Source organism: Mesoplodon bidens (genome assembly GCF_964165515.1).
Source record: "Mesoplodon bidens genome assembly, chromosome: 4".
Lineage (NCBI taxonomy): Eukaryota > Metazoa > Chordata > Mammalia > Artiodactyla > Ziphiidae > Mesoplodon > Mesoplodon bidens.
The window spans coordinates 78,785,587-78,810,745 of NC_138160.1; the positions used below are offsets into that span (position 1 = coordinate 78,785,587).

General features: G+C 43.0%; 3 protein-coding genes across 32 annotated transcripts in view; 2 read left to right on the plus strand and 1 right to left on the minus strand.

Moving 5' to 3' along the window:
* Window positions 1-18,771, plus strand: part of LOC308615944 (uncharacterized protein) — a 325,426-nt gene extending 306,655 nt beyond the window's left edge. The window contains exon 2 of the mRNA XM_081231850.1: window positions 8,776-18,771. Coding sequence (XP_081087976.1) covers window positions 18,031-18,669 — 639 coding nt within the window. The 5' untranslated portion in view covers window positions 8,776-18,030 and the 3' untranslated portion in view covers window positions 18,670-18,771. The remainder of the gene's footprint in view (window positions 1-8,775) is intronic.
* ELL2 (elongation factor for RNA polymerase II 2) overlaps window positions 1-19,072 on the minus strand; it is a 75,285-nt gene extending 56,213 nt beyond the window's left edge. Inside the window, exon 1 of the mRNA XM_081231849.1 lies at window positions 18,793-19,072. Within this exon, the coding sequence (XP_081087975.1) occupies window positions 18,793-18,939 (147 nt within the window). The 5' untranslated portion in view covers window positions 18,940-19,072. The remainder of the gene's footprint in view (window positions 1-18,792) is intronic.
* A 286-nt stretch (window positions 19,073-19,358) lies between these two features.
* The window catches only part of LOC308615945 (uncharacterized protein), a 639,507-nt gene continuing 633,706 nt past the window's right edge, over window positions 19,359-25,159 (plus strand). For 27 of the 30 annotated variants that reach the window (XR_014015645.1, XR_014015648.1, XR_014015649.1 and 24 more), the window contains exon 1: window positions 19,359-19,519. The gene's annotated coding sequence lies outside the window, so the exon portion shown is untranslated. The other 3 variants (XR_014015646.1, XR_014015647.1, XR_014015644.1) reach the window with 2 other exon arrangements.

Genomic DNA, 25,159 nt, shown 5'->3' on the forward strand with positions numbered 1-25,159 from the left:
GCAGAATCAAAGCACTACTGGGTGACAAAATTTATTTCTTGGTGTGGGAGAAGTAGGTAACAATTTTTCATAGTGATTCATTCTAATTCAGGGTGTTTTATGAAAATATAAAATATAGATTAACGCTAACTTGAATTTCCTTAGAGGGAGAAAACCTCACCCAAACCTACCTTCCATAGCTAAACCTCTACCTGAAGTAATGGTAGCTTGTGTGCAGAAACCCTGGGGAGGCCCGCTTTGTGTGTAAGTAGGTGGCACTACAATTTAGGTAAGACAGGTCGAGGTTCTAGCTTTCAGAATATTTCAATCAGCCCTGCCTCCTGCTCTCTCTTCAAATCACAAACACTGAACATCTCCTCTGAGGCTGGTTACACTTTCCTCTCTGACTCCTTGCAGGCAGGTTATCTTCAGCTCACCACTGGAATTTGAACTTCTCTATCAAGTTCATCAATTCTTCTTGGCCAAACAAATGCTAACTTTCCTCAATTTTCAAATTGCTCACTTCTCCACTGGATGTCACTTGGAGACACCACTCCTGGCTCTTTGATCATGCCTTTCACTTTCCTCTTTCTAGATCCAGTCTCTCCTGGAGGCTCACCTTGCCTATTTGGTGATGACTCTGAATCTCTTCCCTATTCCTCAACTTGGCATCTCTCTGCAACTTGCAACTTATCACAGCCTTGGACATTTTGCATTAGAAACTCTCAATGACAGCAAAATTGGCAAACACTAAACCACCTCTGCCCCTCGCCAAACTGGCGCCCCTTTCCTACTTTCTGGCAAGGGTGCTTCTATCTTTTTGGTTCTCCAGGCTCACAACCTTAAGTTTAACGCACAGCCTCTTCTCCCTCTCCCCTCACCACATTCTATTAGGCAATCGCACACTGCTAGAATCACAGAATTCCAGGTCCAGAGGTACTCCAGTTGGTGCCCAGCCCCACCCCCCACCCTTAACCACAATGGGCCATGTGTCCCATTAATAACTAAGCTAGGACCAGAATCTAGGACTCAATCTTCCTGTTTTGCCATACTGTTTTTCTTCTACTGTCTTGGGCTCCACACACATCTGTTACGGTAGATCCATGGGCACTTACTCCTTTATGCCAGTGAGTTCGCATTTTAGTTGGAGAACATTTGAAAACGATTAAATATTGTACTAGGCTAAGTACTGCTGGGAGGTGCAGTAAGGATTCTCACAAAGGAGAAAAGTATCGGTTAGAAGAGATACTAGAGAAGAGAAAAGGCTCATGGAAAAGATGGCTCTTGAGTAGCAATTTTGAAAAGACAAACTCCAGGGAGAGGGAGTGTCCAAAGCAAAAAAGCAAGGAGACAGGAGTGGGTACTGTGCAGGCAGATGGCAGGTCTTTTCGCACATGAAACATAACATAAAGGATGAGAATTGGACCTGGTGATCCCTGGCTAATCTCTCCTTGACCTCAAAATTTGTCTTCAGTTTTAGCTTCTACCCACTACAGAATAAATAGGACAGTAATTTAAATTTCAGACCTCATAATTTCTAAAGGTTCATCACCCTGTGAAATAACCCTATCCTAATCCCTTCCATTACCCCTTTAGGGATGGCCTTTAAGTCTTGTCTTTGACATGATAAACAATTGGAGGCTCTTCTGATTTTTGGAATAAGAAAGTGAGTTGCTGAAAGAATGAAGTGTTTCAGGGAAAGCAGCTCTTTCAGTCATGTGCAAGAAAGACAGAGAGGGAGATCAATCGGGGCTAGGGAAAAGGATTAGACATCAGCTCCAGGGGATGTTTTATTTAGGAACACTCTGGTGATAAAGGCCTAAATTAGTATGGCTTCATCTGGAGCAAACAGGAGATGGTGGAACGAGCAGACCTTCCCAAGAAAGAATGATAAAATGTGATGAAAGCTTGAATATCAGGTGTACACGCACACATATGCACAAAAGCAGCAAAGGTGGCTCAGGGCTCTCAATCATCATCTGGGGCCAGTCTGCCCCAGGCTCCCTCATATTAAGCTTAGTCTCTACTTTGAAAGCTCCTAGCCTGTTTCAGGTCCCTATCACCAAGCAACTAGACAAAGGCCTTCCTCCCTTCCTTCAGTCCCTTCCAAATGTTACTCATTCAAATAGCTAACAGAAGCTTTCTCAGATACCACCCTCAGCATGTCACATAGCCTGCAGTGGGTTCTATCAAAGCAAAACAAACTCCTCCACGTAGAAAGCAGACAGTCCAACTATAGGACCAACCAATTTCATCTTCCACTTCCCAACTGTGGCTCAGCAGTATTAACCTTTTTCAGTCTGTTTGTTTTGTAAACAATTTCCTCTCTATTTCTACCTCCTATCTATCTGTTCTTTCAACCTGGCATACCTTCCCAAACACTATTTTGCCAATCCATACTAATCACTTAACATTCAAGCTTAAGATTAATTTCCTCAGCTAGGCCTTGTTTTAGATAAATCAGAAATCAAAGACTCAATGAGTTTAAGGACCCATTGCAGGTAAATGTGAAACAGACTGGGTGTAAAGCAACAGGGCAGTGGCGAGTACCTGGGGAATGAATGCCCAACTGAGAAAGGACTCAAATTTTAAAATGTTAAACCTTTTTCTCACCAAACAAAACACTGCTGCCACCATTTTGCTAACTCTGAACTATGCCCACTTTAGCTACCATTAGCTATTGTTTTTTTCCAGATGCCTGTGTCTATCGTACCACTACACTGGGGGTGTATTTTTTTCATAGGTTTTCTTACTCCTAGTTGTTATGATACAAAAGAGTCTAACACATATTTAACTTACAAGTATTTATCTACATTATGATAAAAAAGTATTATAAAATCACTTTGGCTATGTTCTCTTTATATATGCGGTATACAACTATACGCATTATATACTTTATAGATTACTAGTCTGGGTTGTATAGACAAAACAATACCACTATGCTTTACATCAACTTAGGGATTCTCAAGAGTAATTTTTTTAAAAAAATAAATTTATTTATTTATTTTTGGCTGCATGGGGTCTTCGTTGCTGCACGCAGGCTTTTTCTAGTTGCGGTGAGCAGGGGTTACTCTTCATTGCGGTGCGCGGGCTTCTCATTGCGGTGGCTTCACTTGTTGCGGAGCACAGGCTCTAGGCATGCGGGCTTCAGTAGTTGTGGCTCATGGGTTCTATCCAATCTTTTGCCTCATGACCTGAATTTAGGACCTAACCTCCTGATATGCTTAGAGTTCTATCTGTATTGCTTGCTTCCTCAACAAAAATTATAACTTGTTTTTGTTTACATAGTTTTGTAATGTACAGAGTATTTTTATATCCATAGTCTCAAGTGAGACCTCCTAAAACCAGCCGTGGGTGGTAGGAAGACACCATCATCCCCCATTTCAGAGGGAGATAAACGAGTCTCCAACAGGCAAAGTTCATTGCTCAGAATCACCAAGCTAGTGGTTAGCAGAGTTGGACCTCAAATCCAGACTTCTGAATTTCAAATACAGTACCCTTTCCTTATCTTGCCTCTGTAACAGGTTACCTCCTAGGGCTGAACATGAAAAGCACTTAAATGCTCATTCAATTCTTCTGGCATTTTGTTTCCAAAGAAAATGAATTTTATAAAATCATTATAATTTCCAAGGTTCAGCTTCTGATTAAATATAAACTAAAAAAACAACAGTTTTTTTTTTTCTGTAAGGACCATGTAGAGTAAAGGAACATATATAAATATTTGTGTTAACATTTTTCATTAAAAAAACAAAACCCTCATCTATGGAGTAGTTGTGGGTGCTTATCCAAACAGGATAAACTAGGATTACTGTTGCTGAAAAACTTTAAGATATCTAACAACCTAGAAGAGAAAAGTATATAAGAGAACCTCAAATCCTTTATTGATTTTAATCCCAATTTTAGACAAGAAGATGTTAGGTACTATGCTACAGTTCTTGAACGTTTTAAAAAATGCAGCAAGAGAGCCAGCTAGAACGCTATACCACTTTTTATGCTTCTGACGACTGTGTTAATGGGAAAGGTACCCGGAATAAGTTGTAAAAGTCAATACCAGGACTTACCTGGTAGTCCAGGGGTAAAGAATCCACCTTACAATGCAGGGGACGTGGGTTCGATCCCTGGTCAGGGAACTAAGATCCCACATGCTGTGGGGCAAGTAAGCCCGAGCGCCACAACTACTGAGCTCACGCACCTCAACTAGAGCCCTCGCTGCAAACTATAGAGCCCATGTGCCCTGGAGCCTGCGTGCCACAACTAGAGAAGAGAAAACCCGCAGGCCACAACTAGAGAGAAGCCCGAGTGCCACAGTAAAGATCCCGCGCACCACAACGAAAGATTCCGCATGCAGCAACTGAGACCCAACGCAGCCAAAAATAAATAAATAATAAATAAATCTTTTTTAAAAATTGAACATTTAAAAATAAATAAATAAAAGTCTATACCACTATAAGCAAATGTCTCAAGCACGTTAGTTTTTCACCTAAATGTTTTTTAGTCTAAGTTTAACTGCACAAACATAACCTCAACTCATTGTATATTTTTTAATGCGATCCAGTTTTACAAGATAATGTAATTACAGGTGGCCAAATATGATAGGCATGTTTTAGAATAATGTTTAACTTACTAAGTACAGTTCCATTACAAATGGAATTTCAACAGGACTTCAACTTTTGATTTTTAGCTTTAATTAAATATTTGCACCAACTAGCTCTTTTGAAAATCAAGTAACTCTAGGGTTTAACTGACTAGTACTTGAGCTATAAATAAGATAGTGATCTAGTATCTTCATCCATCCAAGAAACAATGCAGACTAGAACTGGCTAGGGAAACCGTTTTGAGAAATGCTTCAACAAGGTGATGTTTTATAGTCAAAAGATTCTGTTAAAACTCTTGGTCGGTTCACTGATTTTAGATTTCCTTGAATTAACCCTCTGTATTTTTCAGAGAATGTAGGGCATTCTTAAGCTTAGAATAAAAGTGTAGACAATACTAAAATGCTCAAAAGTTTAGTTCTTGACATCTGCCACTATAATAAGCCAATTCTACTGCAATAAAAACTGCTCTATGGGCTTCCCGGTGGCGCAGTGGTTGAGAGTCCGCCTGCCGATGCAGGGGACACGGGTTTGTGCCCTCGTCCGGGATGATCCCACATGCCGCGGAGCGGTTGGGCCCGTGAGCCATGGCCGCTGGGCCTGCGCGTCCGGAGCCTGTGCTCCGCAGCGGGAGAGGCCACAGCAGTGAGGCCCGCGTACCGCAAAAAACCCCCAAAACTAACAAACACAAAAACCTGCTCTATGACCAAAGAAATCTATGTCCACTTATTTCCAGGGACTATGTCTTGCAATATATAAGGACTATAAAAGTAATATGTAATTTACTAAGTAATTTTACTAAGTAATTTTAATTGTGCTGAGTAATATTAATTTCTGACACGATTCTTTTAGGGTAGGAGGGAAGAAGCAAAGCTCAGGTTTCTTTGGGGATAAATAAAAGAGAGTTACTTATCCTATAAAAGTTGTTATAACCATCTCTTGATTATTTACATATTGTTTATCCATCCAAATTAAACCTATGGTTACTTTTATTCTATCAACCACTATTGGTTTTGTCAACATACAACCATAAGAAATAGCATTCGTTCTAGAAAAGAGTGATTTCTCTAAGAAACACATTAAAGAGATCTTTCTAATTTTATTCTCTAAGGTTAGAGATGTACTTGAAATACCTTCAGCTTCCCTTCTGAACCCATCATGGAGCTCTGACTCAACTTAAGGTGAACTCTTGAATTATTTAAAATTAACCAATAGGTATTTATTAAATACTTCATATTTTATTTGCATACCTAAGCTGCATTATAAGTCAAGCTAAAGACAGTGCAAAAAGGGCTTCCCTGGTGTGGCACAGTGGTTAAGAATCCGCCTGCCAATGCAGGAGACATGGGTTCAAGCCCTGGTCCGGGAAGATTCCCACATGCCACAGAGCAACTAAGCCTGTGCACCACAACTACTAAGCCCGCGTGCCACAACTATTGAAGGCCACATGCCTAGAGCCTGTGCTCCTCGACAAGATAAGCCACCGCCATGAGAAGCCCGCGAACCTCAACGAAGAGCAGCTCCCGCTCGCCGCAACTAGAGAAAGCCCACATGCATCAGTGAAGACCCAAGGCAGCCAAAAATAAAATAAAATTAATTAAAAAAAAAGAATATTTAAAGATAGTGCAAAAAAAAATTCCAAAGTCAAATATAATTTTGGAACTTTATGTCAAAACCAGAAAACTGTCTATAAATGGTGATGGGTCAGGTGACTGCTTTAAGTGAGATTATTTTAGGAAATGATTATAGCCACCTAGTTACTATTTACTGAGCACTTAAAATGTGTCAGGCCAGTGTAATCACTTTTACTATCACCTGTGGGAATTCTCAGAACACCCTTGTGGAGTAGATACTATTATTTCCACAGGATTCCACAGGTAAATCCTGTGAAATCACATAAGGTTACACAGCTAATAAGTGACCTGGAGCTCAAACCCTGGCCTGTCTCCCTTTAAGAACTAAGCACTCTACACAGCTAGCCTCTCCTGCTCCTTCTTAACAACAGTTATATAAATGTGAAATATCTGAATCCTACAGAATTAAGAACTGATAAGAATCAATAGCTCTTTGGGGATCACTTTTTTGGTTTTGCACTACAACTTAAGGAAAATATCAGGCACTTGAATTTCTTTTCACTTATGCAAGTAAATAGTAAAAAGTATATATGACTTATCCTGGGATACAATTTAAGATAGATCTTTCTTTCCTAAAAGAGGTACTATACCATTTAATTGTGGTTATAATTCTTGCCCCACTTTTTTTTTTTTTTTTTTTTTTGCGGTATGCGGGCTTCTCACTGTTGTGGCCTCTCCCGTTGCGGAGCACAGGCTCCGGACGCGCAGGCTCAGCGGCCATGGCTCACGGGCCCAGCCGCTCCGCGGCATGTGGGATCTTCCCGGACTGGGGAACCCATGTCCCCTGCATTGGCAGGTGGACTCTCAACCACTGCGCCACCAGGGAAGCCCCTGGTTATAATTCTTTTATTTAAGAAGTCATTTAATTCTGCTCTTTAAAATATCATCTGATAGAGAAACCAAAGACTATCCAACAATTATATTTTAACCACGGTAATAAAAATAAAATCTAAGCAGGGAAAGAAGAGGAAAAAAAAAAAAAGATGGGAGTATAAGTAGACAGTAGCACAGGAAATCAGTTAATCCTGAAATCAAATATACCCAGCTCTCGTCAAAAGCTGGTAATATGTTTAGAATGATAGTATGAATGTGAAATTTTGAGGTAATCCAAAGATACCTTAGTAAACGGTATCTCCTTCTTTGCCCCATTCTTTTATTAGATGCTCCCCCACCCCCCGGGGGAGAGAGAGGGAGTCATTAAGTTTCACAAAATCTAGTATTTTGCTTTGTCAGTCAATCCAACCTTACACATCGCAGAAACTCCTTCTCTGCAGATTTGGAAGAACCAGATTAAAGAGCATTTGGAATAAAGAATAATTTCTTTCTAGCCTTTACAGCATAGAAAAGAATGAAATATAAAGGAGATTCTTGAAACAGTAGGGAGAAGTCAAAAATCTAATTTATTTAACACAGTCCTTGTTTTTAAAGATAGTTTCTGGAAAACTGTAGCTATCTGATGCAGGCCAAATTTAAAAAAATTATTATTGTCTTAAACGTCACTATTTCATACAACTCTTTAAAGGAATATGGAAGGCAAAAATCCAAACTGAACAACCACCTAAAAAGTTAGTTACTGTGAACAAGCCCTTATAACAATATTTGAAGCATAATATCCCATCATTTTTTTCTAAGAGAGTGCTTAATGTGGACTTTATAATTGTGTAATTAGCTTACATGTCAAATCTGATTATAAATACAAATGAAGATTTGTTCTTTGGGATCATGATCTCTAGTAAAGTATAAGGAGAAACAGTAAAATAAACTTGGATTGGAAGATGGGTATTATTTTTAAAATAGTAGAAATTTGTAAAATGAAGCATCTACAACAAAGGGAGCCATTAGAAGGCTTGAAACTTGGAAACTACATGATCATACACACTTAGTGTTTTAAAAAGATCGCTTTGGGTGCTGTGTGGAGAATGGACTATTGGGGGAAGAGTGGAAGCCTGGAGGCTAGCTGGAAGTCCATGGCAGTGGTCCTCAAGAGAGATAATGGTGGCTGGGACTGGAGTGGTGGTGATGGATGAAGTTAGATTTCAGATTTTTGAAGACTGACAGAACTTGCTGATAGATCAACTAAGTCAAGAAAAGAGGAGATAAATCAAGGAATACTAGTCAATTACTAGTCAACTGGTGATGAGTACTGCCACTTACTGAAATGGGCAACACTCATGAAGATGTAGGTTTGAAGGGTGAAATCAAGAGTTGTGCTTGGCAAAAATAAACTCAAAATGGATTAAAGACTTAAATGCAAGGCCAGACATTATAAAACTCTTAGAGGAAAACATAGGCAGAACACTCTGTGACATAAATCACAGCAAGATCCTTTTTGACCCACCTCCTAGAGAAATGAAAATAAAAACAAAAATAAACAAATGGGACCTAATGAAACTTAAAAAGCTTTTGCACAGCAAAGGAAAACATAAACAAGATGAAAAGACAACCCTCAGAATGAGAGAAAATATTTGTAAATGAAGCAACTGACAAAGGATTAATCTCCAAAATTTACAAGCAGCTCATGAAACTCAATATCAAAAAAACAAACAACCCAATCCAAAAATGGGCAGAAGACCTAAATAGACATTTCTCCAAAGAAGATATACAGATTGCCAACAAACACATGAAAGGATGCTCAGCCTCACCAATCATTAGAGAAATGCAAATCAAAACTCCAATGAGGTATCACCTCACAACAGTCTGAATGGCCGTCATCAAAAAATCTACAAACAACAAATGCTGGAGAGGGTATGGAGAAAAGGGAACCCTCTTGCACTGTTGGTGGGAATGTAAATTGATACAGCCATTATGGAGAACAGTATGGATGTTCATTAAAAAACTAAAAATAGAACTACCATACGACCCAGCAATCTCACTACTGGGCATATACTGAGAAAACCATAATTCAGAAAGAGTCATGTACCACAGTGTTCATTGCAGCTCTATTTACAATAGCCAGGACATGGAAGCAACCTAAGTGTCCATCGACAGATGAATGCATAAAGAACATGTGGTACATATATACAATGGAATATTACTCAGCCATAAAAAGAAACAAAATTGAGTTATTTGTAGTGAGGTGGATGGACCTAGAGACTCTCATACAGAGTGAAGTAAGTCAAAGAGAAAAACAAATACCGTATGCTAACACATACACATGGAATCTAAAAAAAGGTATGAAGAACCTAGGGGCAGGACAGGAATAAAGATGCAGATGTAGAGAATGGACTTGAGGACACGGGGAGGGGGAAGAGTAAGCTGGGATGAAGTGAGAGAGTGGCATGGACATATATACACTACCAAATGTAAAATAGATAGCTAGTGGGAAGCAGCCACATAACACAGGGAGATCAGCTAGGTGCTCTGTGACCACTTAGAGGGGTGGGATGGGGGGAGGGTGAGAGGGAGGCGCAAGAGGGAGGAGATATGGGGATATTTGTATATGCATAGCTGATTCACTTTGTTATAAAGCAGAAACTAACACACCATTATAAAGCAATTATACTCCAATAAAGATGTTTAAAAAAAAAGGAATTGTGTTTGGGTCTGTTAAGTTTAGATAACCTACTAAACTTTGATAAAGAGATCAGGTGTTGAAAATTAGTGCCTGGAAATGGAGGAAGGTCAGAGCTGGAGATAAATATTTGGAGGTCATTAACATATAGATGACATTTAAATCCATAGGACTAGATGAGCTCACCTAGGGAAGTGAATAGATAAAGAGAAGGGAACTGGGATCTCCAACTTTCAGAGGCCAGTCAAGCAGTGGATAATCAGCAGAGGAGACTGAGAAAGAATGGCCAGGGAAATGGGAGGAAAATCAGGAAAGTGTTTCTAACAGGAAGGAGTAGTCAACTGGATGGCATGATGCTGAGGTCAGGTTAAGACAGGAACAGAGAGATGACCACTAGATTTGACAACAAGGGACCTAGTCAGGTGCAATCTCAGGGATGTGTTGGACACAACCCAGCTGGAGTGGGCTGAGCAGAGGATGGGAGATGAAAAAGCAGACACTATTATTTCTCAGACATATCCTCAAACATAATCCTCTCTTTAGGTGTCCCCTTGCACAGAGACTTTATTGTATGTATGTATGTATGTATGATGTCTGCTTGTTTCTACTAAGGCACGAGCACTTTCTGGACCATCCTGACTTATTCAACTTTATATATCCAGTGCCTAGTACTATGCCTGGCACATATCAGAAGATAAATAAACATTGGCTAAATGAACAAATGCATATTTGACAGTTATAGTTATAATTCCTGTTCCTACCTCTTCGTCTTTTATTAAAGAAAAAACATCTCAAGACACTCAACTGAGTTTTTACCACATGGATGTGTTTTCTGGCTATCTGAGGCATCATGGTTTCCAACAATGAAAACCAAAAGCCATGATACTAAGTAAATGTCTTTTAAAAATCTGCTAACATGTAAATTTACAATTAAGCATATTTAGATCCTAAAGAATCTCAAAGAATCTTATTAGAAAGTTCATGCCTGGCTCCACCCTTGAACAAGCTCACTCTTCATGGGAAAAGTCTTCTAGCCAAGGTTATCTCCATGGACCATGAACCAAGTGCCCATAACCAGTCCATAACAATGTATATGTATAACAGAAGTTTCATGTACTCATGATTATTTTTTGGTTTGTTTTTCACAAACTGTCAAACAAAAAAAAAGAGAATCAAAACACCAAAACAGAAATGAAAGTAATCTGGAAGTGAAAACACTGACCCTTTCAAGGCCTTTAGGAATCAATTAAAAATGACGCTTGGGGCCTCCCTGGTAGCGCAGTGGTTGAGAGTCCGCCTGCCGATGCGGGGGATACGGGTTCGTGCCCCGGTCCGGGAGGATCCCATATGCCGCGGAGCGGCTGGGCCCGTGAGCCATGGCCGCTGAGCCTGCGCGTCCGGAGCCTGTGCTCCGCAACGGGAGGGGCCACAACAGTGAGAGGCCCGCATACCGCAAAAAAAAAAAAAAAAAAATGATGCTTGAAATGTAAATCCAGGCACATTGTAGAGAGTTACTTAATGTTTCAATAATCACTTGGGACAGAAACCATGGAAAGTCTGATCTTCACGTTAAAATCAAATTCAATTTTCATATTATCTGTACTCTATGACAGTCTTAAGTGCAATTTATAGAGAACGTTATTGGATAAAGGAAGCCGATAAAAATCCGAGCAAAATTTGAAAATCCCTGTTTAAACCCAAAATTTCTTCCACCTAATAATTTCAACTTCCCCCAAAACATTACCAATCCCCAAAATTTCCATCCAAATGGAAAAGTTTGAGACATGTAAATAATATGGCATTGTTCTAGTCTAGCCTCAGACCCAAATATACTTCTCAAATATAAAACATCTAATCAAACCTAAGTCTCATCACCAAACAACACACTGAGTGAACGTCCACTAAAATGGTACTTTATCTCCCCCACCCCACCCTCCCAACAGCTTCTGATTTCCCTTTTTTTACTAAGGGTATCCCTCCTAGTGCTGATGGCTAGAAATTTCCATTTAACTCTGTTCCTTTAAAATCTGTTATTGAATTCTATAGATTCTATTCATCTGTAATGTCTTGTCTCTCACTAGCATCCTAGTTTAGATCCCACTCATCTCTGACCTGGACCACATACTTCCTCCTAACTTGTCTACTGCCTTCCAGATTCATCTTATACTCATCATGCACACTGAGGCCAGTATAATCCTAAAGCATTAGCTCAAATCAACTTAAATTTCTACTGTCTCTCCAGTTTTGAAAGAATAAACTCCAACCTGCTCCAGTCTCCCTTTCCTCTCTTAAATCCAACTATATTTTCTCCTACACTCGAGGTTAAGTGGAACAAGGGTCTTCCTTGCTATTCTCAAAGCCTGCCTTAGCTTTTCTACTGCTGTCCTTTCCTTTCCTGTGCCATTCCTTCTGCTGGAGATGTGATTCCCCCCATCTAGTCTCTGCCTGTTAAAATCCTAAGACCCAAAGATGTTTTTTAGACCAATAACATATAGGATCCCCAACAAGAAAAAAACTTATGGGGCTTCCCGGGTGGCGCAGTGGTTGAGAGTTCCGCCTGCCGATGCAGGGGACACGGGTTCGTGCCCCAGTCTGGGAAGATCCCACATGCCGCGGAGCGGCTGGGCCCGTGAGCCATGGCCGCTGAGCCTGCGCGTCCGGAGCTTGTGTTCCGCAGCGGGAGAGGCCACAGCAGTGAGAGGCCCGCGTACCGCAAAAAAAAAAAAAAAAAAAAGAAAGAAAGAAACTTATGCTCTTTGTCTAACAACCTAGTTATTATTCAACTAGTAGCAAATGCTCTGACTACTGAGTTCAATTCAACGTGCTAATTTGATTCATGAATCTTTTGGAGCATATAGTCTAATTAATAAGATTCTCTCTTTTTATATCCTATATTAAACTGCTAGCCATGAGATTCCAGGTTTGGCCTTTGCTGGCAAAATATTAGTGGAAGCCCTTAAACCAGTTCTTCCTAAAGATTTAACGTGGCTCTAAAGAGCCATAATGCCACAACCAAAATAGATAGATAGGTAGATAAATTGAAAGGAAGGGAGGGAGGGAAAGAAAAGAAAGCAATTCTCCGTAAATCTGACCTGATTTATGCCATGTTTTTCAGCTTCAATTTGGCTGTAGAGACACAGTCATTAATTTACTGTATTCTACTCCAGACCTGCTTTTCTAGATTTTTGCATTAAGTCATGGGAAATGTCCTATGGAACTGAGGTATGCAGGAGAGTCAAATGTGCTGTGGTTATATACATGCTCTTTTCTTTATTCTAAAACTCAGCTCACTTTACATGAAGAAATGCCCATATCATCACATTTTAGGGACATCTTCTCAAATACTCCAAATACATTTGACCCAAACTGGCAAATAATTGGGCTGAACTCTGGTGCCACAGTCCTGAGCCTCTCTGTAGTCACTGCAAGTTGTTAAAAATGACCCAGCAGTGGTTCTCCTGAAATTCTCATTTTCCTCACTTTGCCGGCTTTATCACAAATTACCTAATAAGCGCTATGAGCACAGCTTCCATAGTTTTTCACAAGTGCAAATGGAGCAAATGGAAAGGTTGGATCTGGTGACTGTCCTTGATAAGCTTTCCTGTAAATCATTCCGAGAATTTTACACCCCTTTCCTTTTAAATTCTTTTCTTGAACATGTTCCAATCCTTCACATATGTTCTTTCTTTCTCCTCTCAGTTCTGGTGCCAAGGTTCCCTGTCTATCTCTTTGGGCAATCTGGCTACTGCTTTTCACTAGGAGGAGCACCCTTCTTTGCACTGAACACCTGATCAGCTGAAAAAACTTTTCAAACACTTATTGCAAAATGGGGCACAAACTTGACTTTACTTGATAAAAAGCATTTTAATATCAAGTTCAGCCTGAAGATGGGTCTAAGTTAAAGTCAGTAAGATTAACTTATTTTAATTAAAACTGGCTATATTTAAGAACTGCAACAAAAGGAATCTGCTAAGGCAAACCTCATTGTTTTACTTAGTAAACATGTCAGCAGCAGCGGCAGCTCTCTGCTGGCAGGTCTGGATGCTTGAGTGGTGCCTTAAGGAGAACAGGGTCTTCTGTATTTGTAAAAGCAGATTATTGAACACACATGTACACACTCAAAATTGTTTGAGGGCAGGCACAAAAAGGAAGAGATAGGAAAAAGTAAGGTGTGAGTCTTTTTGTGCCTTAAACCACAATGAATCAAATGCCGATATGTTCACGAGGTAAAAAGATAGGAAAGGAGAGGATATCTCCTACTCCATGACCTGTGGGATCAGTGATTTTATAAGATCACGGAACACATTAAAGGGAGCTATTGTCAAGGACAGTAACTTTAGAGGTTTAAATAAGACTTTATGCTTTGACTGGAAATAACAGTATCTAGTAATACTGAAAGAGACTGAATTCCTCATGCAAAATTAAACGTAAGTATATTTGTACAAATTTTCAAAACACTATCATTTTCCTAGAAGACACTAATCAAAGCAGGGAAATTTAAAGCCAATAATTGGAGTTGGCAAGAGAATGTGTTAACAGAATCCTTCTTAAAGTCATCTCCTTTCTCATCTTCAGGCATAGAGAATGAATGGCCCCTGCTTCCAGATGCATCTATGCAAGACTTTTTATGTAATAGTTGGATAAACATGACAGTATTATTTGAGCCACCACCTTTGAAACTTTGAGTAAACATTAAAAAAAAATCAACAGGCTCAGCAATAAGAGAATCTGAAAACAAAATTTTGATAAGATTTTTGTTACTACCAAATGAGTTACTCAAATGTCAAAATAAAGCCAGCTACAAATTACTGAAGGAATTGGCTAAAATAAATTTTAGAATTTTGAGGTTTAATTTGAAATAGTTTTAGGATACATTTGGGAGAAATATGTAATTACAGTAACATATGTTCATTTAAAATATGTGAGGCTTATATAGACCACAAATTCAGACATCAGTTTAGAATGACTATAAAGTTGTAATACGTGATTTTTATTTAGTAACCTGTACCTTCATTCAAAATAACTTATCTATAGGAAAAAAAAAAGTAGTTTTGCAATATATACTAAATATCTGTATAAGTATTCTGAGTTCATTCTGCAAACCATGAAAATAACTTTCCAGTTAACACTTTTTTATATATTATCAACTTGAAACTGTCTCTGTATTCAAACTGAGTGGAAAACAACTTTTAGGAGATATTTACTCCAACTGTAACTCCCATTCCTGGAATCACAGTGTCTCTATCCCGCACCCCAGTCTGTTTAAAAGGTTCCCAAGTTAGCTTTCCTCATTTCTTCTCTAAAAATAGAAAACTTGAGTAATGAAGGTCAATTAGGTTCGTTTGTCTTTCGAAACAGTGAGGAATTGTTTCTAATTAAAAGATTCTGTTTCCACGAACTCTAATAAGTTCAGATACTTGCTCAATTGTATCTAAAGAACATCTGTATTTAGCCTAGGTCATAGTTTCCTAAAATTCTTAAATTTACCTCCCTGAAGTCTTACGTCAAGTGGATTAATTTAGGAGAGTAAATCCAATGGACAAAATAATCTGGATAAAAATAACTCTCTGATGCTTAATTTAGGAAATTAACCTGTTGAAATTTCTGGCTCTTAGAAAGTCATCAGAAGAGGAGGCATAACAGTCATAACATTGCATGGGCCAAAGCCACTTGGAGGCCACTTGTCAAGCATCAAGCACCTTCCTATCTAAGCACAGGAGTGGTAGGGGCAGTTTTATATGAGAAGTTAAAGCCATCCTGCCCCCATCCCCAGGAGAGAATAGAAACTTCTCCCTGACTAGTCAATGCATTCCAACATTTTTCCAAACGCAGCTACAATTTAAAGTTAGGAGCCCTAATTTGATAAGGGTGGAAAGTGAAAGCGTAAAAGACCAAGTATGTATCCTTCTACTGGAGGATAAAAGCTCGGCCATATGCCCACTGCTGGCAACTTTACTGTGTTGATGGGGGAGCCCTGGTCTGGCCCTAGTCAGGAGGTGGGACGCTGAGGACACATTGTGGGAGACTTGGCTGAACACACCAGAGGTTACTGTAGTAAGTTCCAACAGTACCTCATTTCTTTTTCTTCTGTCTCTTCCCACTTTTCAGCTGTCTGCAGTTAACAGTCTCACCCCAAATCCTGCTTTTCTAAGCCCCTTAAGAAGTGTTTCTGTGGCCAAAGTGACAGTGAGGCCTGGGGACAGGAACTGGTTAAGTCAGAAACAAGGCAGTGTCCAACTGCAACGGCCAAGTCAGCTTATTTCTTCCTCCTCTCCCTGCATAGTACTGCTTCTACTACCAACTTTTAGAAGAAAAGGAATCCACGGACTGTCTCAATCTACCTGGGTCCAACTCAGAAGGGCAGAGGGAGTTGGAAAAGTCTTCTCCCTTTCCCTTCTCTGCCTCTGTACTGATTGACTAGATACATTAATTTGCATGCACAGAGATGGAAACAGATGGTAATGATATTAATAGGCAATAGAAGTAGTCAGGAGCAAGGAAAGCCATTGACTTTGGTACCTTTGACTGTAAAAATAAATAAATAACTTTAAAAAAATGAAGAACTAAGTGGTGGGTTGGAAGAGGAAGAATTTTTGATCTGCTGTTTCTTAAGACAGTGGGGCTTTTAGAATCCAAGCATTCCAACTTTAATCCCAAGCACATACTCACTAAGGTGCAGGAGGCAGAAATGAAGGGAGAAAAATAAACAGCATTCTCAGTGAGCACTGGGGGCTTCTCTGTCACCTCTCTCTCCCTGGGTACCGTCCCTTCCCTGTGCGGGCCTCCTCACCCACCTCTTCCGGGTCAGTGTCTGTCAATCTTGTTGTGATCAGCTGTACAGTTCGCCAGTTGTCCCCCCAAGGTGGCTGGCTGACCTACTGTCCCCAGAGATGCCTCTCCCCACCCCTGTGTGTCAGTCTTTATCTGCTCCCTGGGTCTGTTTCTGACTGGAGGTTGGCCTCCTCCTTGCTGGCTTCTTCCTCTCCGGTTTTTCTCTTTACATACCCTGACCTACCTTCTTCCCACTGTCATTCCTTCCCACACCCTCCTCTTGGAACAGGCAAGCTTATCTCTCCATCTTGCAGGGCTGAGTTTCTCTCCAGTGTCTGCCCCTGTGTCCCTCTGCCTGCCTATCTGGCTTCCCCCAGATGGGCCTCCCACTCCATGCTGGTGCTGGTGCTGGTGCTGGTCTCTTCCCTGCAGATGAACCTGTCTGGGAGTAGCTACTGACACATGTAGTTTTTATTTCTTGTATTTCCTTGCATTCCTATCGCTGCGTGACTTCCCAGTCATACATGAGACCTTTTTTCCCTGAGACTTCATGGTGTGTAGGAAAAGTATCTTTCTCCCTGTGCATGCACTCCTCCCTCCACCCCCGAGTCTCAGTGTTTTTGGCCTATGCTTCTCTGGTGGGTAACTCATATGCCCTGGAATGTACATCCATGTGTCCACTCAGTTCTGTGAATGCCATCCTGAGGGCATGCTCATTTCTGAGTCTCTCCTGCTGTTTACATGTACACTATCATGTGAGCTCATGTACTCCTCAACCTGTGCACAACTGTGTGCCTCCTCCTGTGTGCATGCTTATGTAAGGGCCCCCTGAAGGTAAGTCTCCCTTGGCCCAGGTTCACACCTCTCCTGCAGTTTTGCCTCCAACTCTGGGCCTTCCTTCCAAGCATTTAAAGGGCCTGGCACTAGTGGGAGCTCAACAGATGTTAATTCCTTTCTCCACTTTTACCTGAATAACTATGAGCGTGTCCGGGTGTCCCTCTGGCCTTGCTTTATGAGATCAGTTAATCGGAGCGTGTTTGCTTGACATGAACTCGGCTATTTGTCGGGATGCCCTGTGGGTTCTCTGCTGCACGGACGGTCTCTCTTCTCAGAGTGACTGTTACCGGTTCCTCATATGGTATATCCCTCCCCTTATGCGATACGTCCACTCTGTCTCCCTCACCCATTCACAGTACTGCATCTCCATAAACGGCTTCCCCAGGCACTCCGGTTGCGGCGTTTCTTCGCTATGCCTCCCACTCTCTCCCTCACTTTTTTTTTTTTTTTAAACGTGAAAACGCGTCCCTGGGTTTGTCCTCCGACTACCGAGTACGTGGGCCTTCGCTGTGCTCGAGTTGTGTGTATCCATGGATCTCTCTCCGGGACGCGGTGCGGGGTGAGAAACCCGAGTCCGCCCGGGACGCAGTGTATCCCCGCCCCCGCCCCTCGATCCAAGTCTCCATGTCTGTGAATCCGCCTCAGACGCGAGCGACGCGTCTTTCGGGTATGAGGAGCCACGGAGACTCTCTCTCCTCAGTAACCGATGTCTCTGCTCCCGGGTGAGCGCTGGCTGTGTGTGGCTCCCGCTACGCGGTGTTGTGTCTCTGGGAACGAGAAGCGCCCGTATGCCCGAGTCTCTGGAAGTGTAAGGTGTGTCGCCCTTCTCCCTCATACGCGGAGCGTCTGTGCCTCAGCCTTTCCGAGTACACGGTGCGCCCCCCGCCCCGGTCCCATACGCTCAGCGCCTGTATCCCCAAGTTCTTGCGAGTACAATATGTGTCCCACCTTCATACGCGGAGCGCCTGTGTCCCGGTCTCTGCTGGTCCGCGGTGGTACCCCCAAAACGCTGACGGTTAGTGCCCGCCGGTCCTCTCGGGTTCGTTACCCGGACGCTGCCCTCCGAGCCCTCCCCACCCCCGACACGCCGTGGGCAGAAGAGCCATCTCACTCGTCTCCCTGTTGCCTTTCTCCCTCACTGGGACAGAAAAGGCTAGAAAACCCGGGCGCCGTCGGAAAGTCCCGCAGCGGCTGCGCAGCCGAGCCAGGGCTGCGGCTGCCTCGGCCCCGCCGCCAGGGGCCGCCCGCCCGCCCGCCTCCCAACGCCCAGGCGCCCAGCTGGCCCGGGACGGCGGCGTCAGCGACCCTGCCCGGCCCTGCCCAGCCCTGCCGCCGCGGGCGCTGACGGCAGCCTCGGCGAGCCCCTGCTCCACCGGCCCCGAGCCAGGTGCCGGGGGCAGGGAGAGGCGCGGCGGGGCGGCGCGGGACGCCCTCTTCCTTCCCGAGCCCGGCCAGCTGCCCAGCTCACCTCGTGGCTCTGGTAGGTCTCGAGCGCGCGGATCGCCGTCTCGGTGAGCTTCACATGCAGTACGGTGGTGTTGTCCTGTCCCAGCCTCCCGCACGACAGCCCATAGCGCTGCTCCTCCCGCAGGCCCGCCGCCCCCCCTGCCGCCATCTTAAACTCCCCGGGGTGCCGCCGCCGACGCCGCTCGGGCTCTAGCCTCCACTGCGGCCGCAGCTGCTCGGGCTTCTGCAGCCGCCGCCACAGCTACGGCCATCCCGCTGCTGACGTACTGTCATATACTGCGCGCAGCCAGACCTCGGGCTGCCACCGCCGCCACCCGCCCCACCCTCCGGCCTCGTGCCCCGCCCCGGGCTCGTCTCATTGGCCCCGGTCCCCTCAGAGCCGTCCTCATTGGCCGCCCTCCACTCTCACGGGGGCGGAGCCCAAAGTCGCTGGAGTTTGCTCCCGGGACGGGACGTCCGAGAGGTAAGAGGCTGACGTCGAGGTGACGCGCCAACTTAATCGTACCTGACGTCACGTCTGGTCGTCTTGGCCCACTGGCCGCTATTGGCCAGGCTGGTTTGGGGGATCCCCTGCTAATTGGGTGTCCAGATTGCCTGGTCTAGTTACCTGGGGTCGAAGCCCCGCCCCTTGGGGGTATAATAGTAGAGAGCCGGGAGTGTAGGGGAGAGTCTCTTCCTGCGCTGGTGGTCCTTGGAGAGGAGGATCCCCACCCCAATTGTGAGGCCAAGTAAGGACTTCGTCCCCCGACGGCTGCGTTAGTTTGTGGAGTAGGATGTGTGCGTGTGAGGGAGGTCGCTCTAGGCGGAGTCACTGGAGAGTCTCTCCTCAAAACTCATTGCTATTGCTGAGCGACCGAAATGGGGGAGGGTGCCCTTCTCCGTCATTTCACCCTAAATTTGAAATTAGTGAGTTGGCCCTTGGTTTTAAGAGTTTCTGCTAGATTGTGTGGAGCATCTTAAGTACAACACCATGCCTAAAGGTTAAATCCCTTTGGTGTGGTGGGCATATACTAAAGAAAACGGAATTTAAAGGTTTTTCCCACGCCATGCCCTGTTGTGATCCCAGAGAAACGGTATTCCGTTCCTTTGGAGTTCGCCATAGGAGCAGGGTTGTGCCTTTTAATGGGACTTGGAGCGGCAGTTAGGATTTTCCTTTCAAAGGGCAGTAGAAGAGTGTAAGTGTCCTTGACCTAAATTAAGAGAAACAGCGACATCATTCTCCGGTTCGTTTGAGTTCTGTCCATTTCATTTGACAGGGATGTGGGAAAACCTAGAGTTTAAGCTATTGATGTTAAGCGTAGGAGATGGGTGTGTGAGGGGCTGCGGAGGCTGGGCATACTTTCCGTTCCTCGCGATGCTCCATGTGTAGGCGTGGCTAAAGGAGGAAGCCTAATCAGGATCCCTCTTCAGGCTGTGTGTGGAGGGACTGACATGCTTCCCGTCAGAGGGGATGAATTAACAGGGTGACCAGCACCACCAGATAAAAACAAACCGTTCAAAGCCTTGAAACTGTTGCAAGGCAGTTTTTAAAAATGATTATTTTTTTTAAATTTGAGACGATTTTTGTTTCCTTCAGATTGTAAAACCTTGTTGTGTTTTACAGGGATTCCCCAGAAAAATTTATAGGCATTTAATCAGTATTTCCCATACTTTTAAATTGGATAGGGCTATGATTTTCCAGAAAGGTCCAAGTGGGATTTTTTTCATGATTCACCCCCTCCCCTTAATAAATCCTCTAGCCTACATGTACACTACCTCTTGATCAGACCCTCAAGCATTGTATGTGTATAATACAAATTACAGAAGAATTCTCCTTCCACAGAATATGGGTTAAGTGGAAACACCTGTATTAAGTGTTGTTACATCACAGGAGAGCATTTTTAAAATTGATTTAGCTTCAATCCACTAGATTCGCTAGCTGTTAAGGCGTGATTAACACTTGTTAATTTAGTTTACTAGAGTGTTAATTATCTTAAATTCATTGAATAAATTAAGGCAATCACAAAAAATTTTTTTAAAGTAATCTTATACTTGAATTATTCTTTTCTCCTGTTTGCTTTGCTCTTTGATAGGGAAGGACTGACTGACCACATATCTAAAGTTTTAATTATTTGGAGGTGGGGAGGAGAGTTTGACCAGAACAAGTAAAACCTGTATACCATTGCTTTTCTGGTGAAGGTGGGTAAATCCCCGCCCACATGGCATCTTAACTTGGCCTCCTCTTACTCAGAACGTCTGATGACATCCAAGGGGTGGGGGAGGAGCAAGGGTGGTTTTCACTGTAGTTTTTAAATGTCTGACCCACAGCCCCTTAATAGAAATTGATTTTCTTAATTGTGGTAGGAAAATTTTTCTCATGCTGTATTTTAGTGAGTAACCTAATCTTTCAGTGAGTAATACAATATATTATTGTAGTGAGTTATTGTTTGTATTTTTCCTCTTTTGAGCATTTCGACTATGGAAGGAAGCAATGAACATGTACAAAACAATAGGGTAATCTAGTTGTGTGTCTCTTCATTGCATAGCACACATTATGCCTGCCTGAATCAAATGGGCAAGTTGTGACGCTGATAAGTTTAATTCCTTCTCAGGAGGCTGGTGAAAGTTGCTCTTTGGGAAGTTTGCCACTTTATAGATATTTTCTGTATCATTCAGTTTAATTAATAATTATTGAATGCTCAATAAATGTAAAATACTGTTGAAGATTTAAAAAATAAACAGTGTAGTCTCTTATTTAAAGAGATCTGTTTGAATATGGGGAATGAACCAACAAACTCAAAGTGATTAGAGAATTAGTAAGTGCTAATTTGGGTGGTAGTGTTTATGAGCTTAAAACTTCAAAGAAAGAAGTCTGCAGAAGTTTCGTGGCCCTGTGGAACTTGAAGATTTTTTGAGGGTTGAGTAGATACATTCTAGATAAGTAGAGGTGGTATAGATGGGGAGAGGCCAACTAAAAGTGATCCTAATGATCATTCTAGCTAAACTCATTCATTTTACGAATGAGGAGACTGAGACACTTAGTTTAAAAGCAACTTGCCTAGGGGCTTCCCTGGTGGCACAGTGGTTGAGAGTCCGCCTGCCAATGCAGGGGACACGGGTTCGTTCCCTGGTCCGGGCAGATCCCACATGCCGCGGAGCGGCTGGGCCCGTGAGCCATGGCCGTTGAGCCTGCGCGTCCGGAGCCTGTGCTCCGCAACGGGAGAGGCCACAGCAGTGAGAGGCCCGCGTACTGCAAAAAAAAAAAAAAGCAACCTGCAAAACTTATTACAACCAGGAGAGGCAGGGTCTGAATCAGCTCTTTAAGTGTCATTATAGTCACTATATACACTGCGTAGCTATTGTTTGGACTTAATAACTGAGAAGAAATCTGTCTTGTATGATAATTCAGTGGAAGAAAAAAGTGAAAAGGAAGTAACCTTGTTCGGGACTTGCTCCATCTCTGATGTCTAGTGTGCGGTGCAGAGAGAGGTGTGAACATCAAGGCCATCGCTGGTCTTCAAGTGCTGGGCCACCCTTCATTCTGGGTTGCCACGTATTTAATGAGCATTTCTTACTTATCCTTTGGAACTGAGGTCACCATTTCAGATGCCTTCAGGGACCATTAGGTACCCGAAATGAGTGAAGTGGCCAGTTTGCCGCAGGGACTGAAGGTGCTGGACTGTGGTGAGCTGGGGGTGTTTAAAGGGCTCAGTGATTTTCTGGTTTGGCTGATTGTTGCCAGGTGAACATGCAGGGACCCAGTGTTGTCCGATCTTCTAATTTTTCAAGAAAAGCTGTAAATCGAAGATTTTTACATGGGCTGTCTGAGTTTATTTGTTGGCACCTTACTAAAAATGTCAATAAACGTTTTGTGGACGTTAAAAAAGTCTCTTGGCCTGAGTTAGCCCACAGCTTTCTAGTTTTCAGTCTCTGCTTTTCAGTGCTGAAGGCCATTCTGTCTTATACACGTCTTAGTAGTTTTTTGAGTTATTTCTTAAAGCCACTTATAAAATAGTTTCTACTAATGTCTTTTTTTTTTTTTTTTTCTGGTACACGGGCCTCTCCCGTTGTGGAGCACAGGCTCCGGACGCGCAGGCTCAGCGGCCATGGCGCACGGGCCCAGCCGCTCCGCGGCATGTGGGATCCTCCCAGACGGGGGCACGAACCTATGTCCCCTGCATCGGCAGGCGGACTCTCAACCACTGCGCCACCAGGGAAGCCCTCTACTAATGTCTTAATACAAGGCAGTGGCTTCTGTTATGAAAAGAGAACACAGACGTTATGGAGTTACAGCTGAGAAGCAAAAGTCTCCTTTCCTTGGACACAGCTGAAGTAGGAGCTTGATGGTTTTAAAGGAACTTCACTAAATGTTCATAGAGAATAAAAGTGAAATACCTACAGAAGGGACATAAATATTTGTTGCCTAAACACAAATTTTAAGCTGAGCAATTGTATTACGTGTGATTGTTTTTTACTCCATTCCACTCAAGTGTAAGAAATGTCATATTGCATTATTTATCATCATCATCATCATTAGTGGTATATGTGGCTCTGAGCCCCCCATCTCTCTGTGTGGTAGAACAATAAATCTACAGGTGTTACAGAGGTCCCATAATATATGTGGAAGGCTCTCTGGTCTATGTCCGTTGGTGCTGGTATAATCCATTAGAAGCTCAAGAATTTCCCTTTAGGAAGGGTTTAAGATTGGGTGCAATCTGGATGGAAGGAACCAGGGGATGTGAATTAAAACTGGGTTTACATAGCAAACATACTGGTTTTACTTTAGATTGTGTGTTTATATGGCCATTGTGTTGAGGGTGGCGTTGATAAGGGATTATGAGAAGGGAGGCTGAAACTTTCCCTAGTCACTACTTAGCACTGAAACATTTATGATGGTGGTCTATGTGATTTCCTGAGAGGTATAGCTCATCTGGGAACTGGGATACTAGGTCCAACTCTCCTCTCCAGGCGTGTCCTTTCCTGGGGAGCTGAAAAGACAGTGGACTTGGGCCGAACCCTTCCTGATATTGGCAGCCTCTTCGCCTTCCCAATTTTGGGGGAAGCTATCCCAGCTCTAGACTACTCTCTCTACAGTCTCTTAGTCTCCAAAGTCCTTTCCTCCTCCTAGGACCCTCTGGTTCTTTTCAAAAATTGTAATCTGGGAGTAAGTATCCCCCTGCCCCCAACCCCCTCTCACTTCCTCCCCTCCAGTTCAAATTCCTTCTTTCTGTGGGTGGTGCTGTGTAGAAGGTGAGGTGGGCGGGGTTCTCTCTCACTCTCTCAGCTATATGGAAAATACAGCTCTGGCTTCTTAAGACAGAGATATCCAGTCTTGACTGACACTTTTCTGGGCTTCTTTCCCTCTTTGTTCCTTGCCTTTCCCACTTGAAGAGCAGTCTCTAGGAAGTTGTATGTCTTTTGAAAGCGAAATGACTTTGGTTTAATTCTCCTGCACACCAATAAAACTCTTTCCCTCTGTACCGACTGAGAAAAATGTCCTGTCCACAGAATTGCACAATATAGTGATCAAAATGTCCCTTTCTCCCACATGATAATTGTTTTTGTGGCTTTTCAGCATAGTGCAAAGTGCCCTGAAAGGTGTCAAATAAGCTCTGAGAATGAGAAGCGTGGTAAAGAGTGGCCTCACAACTCTTAACTGTTTCCATGCTGTTTTGTACTGAAAAGGAGCACATGCATTTCTGAATAAACTGAGGAAGTAGGAAGATTAGATGGGGCAAAATGCCTGTTCAGCTTTTCACTTTAAAACATACTAATAGTAGGGCTTCCCTGGTGGCGCAGTGGTTGAGAGTCCGCTTGCCGATGCAGGGGACGTGGGTTCGTGCCCAGGTCCGGGAAGATCCCACATGCCGCGGAGCGGCTGGGCCCGTGAGCCATGGCCGCTGAGTCTGCGCGTCTGGAGCCTGTGCTCCGTCCGCAACGGGAGAGGCCACAACAGCGAGAGGCCCGTGTACAGCAAAAAAAAAAAAAAAAAAAAAAATACTAATAGTGGACCAAATGCCATCAACATCTAGAACAATATTGATAATTAATAATAGCGTGAATTCCTGATGGGACTTTGCATTTTAAAAACAATTAAGTTATATTATCTCTTTGAATTTTCTCTGTACTCTGCGAGATAGTCATTGTTTTATACTAATTTTACCTTTAAGGTAACTGAGGCTCAGAGAGGCTGTGATCACCCAATTGGTAAGTGACAGAGCTTGGTCAGAACCTAAAATTTCCTTTTCCAAATCTAGCACTTCTGTCTTTGAACATGGCTCTAAGTTCTGAGGAATTACACTGAATGTGTCAGGTTGTCACAGTAAAATTAATAAAAAGGAAATGGTTGGTTCTACTTTGGGGGGCAGCTTGGGGGTTGGTTTTGTTGT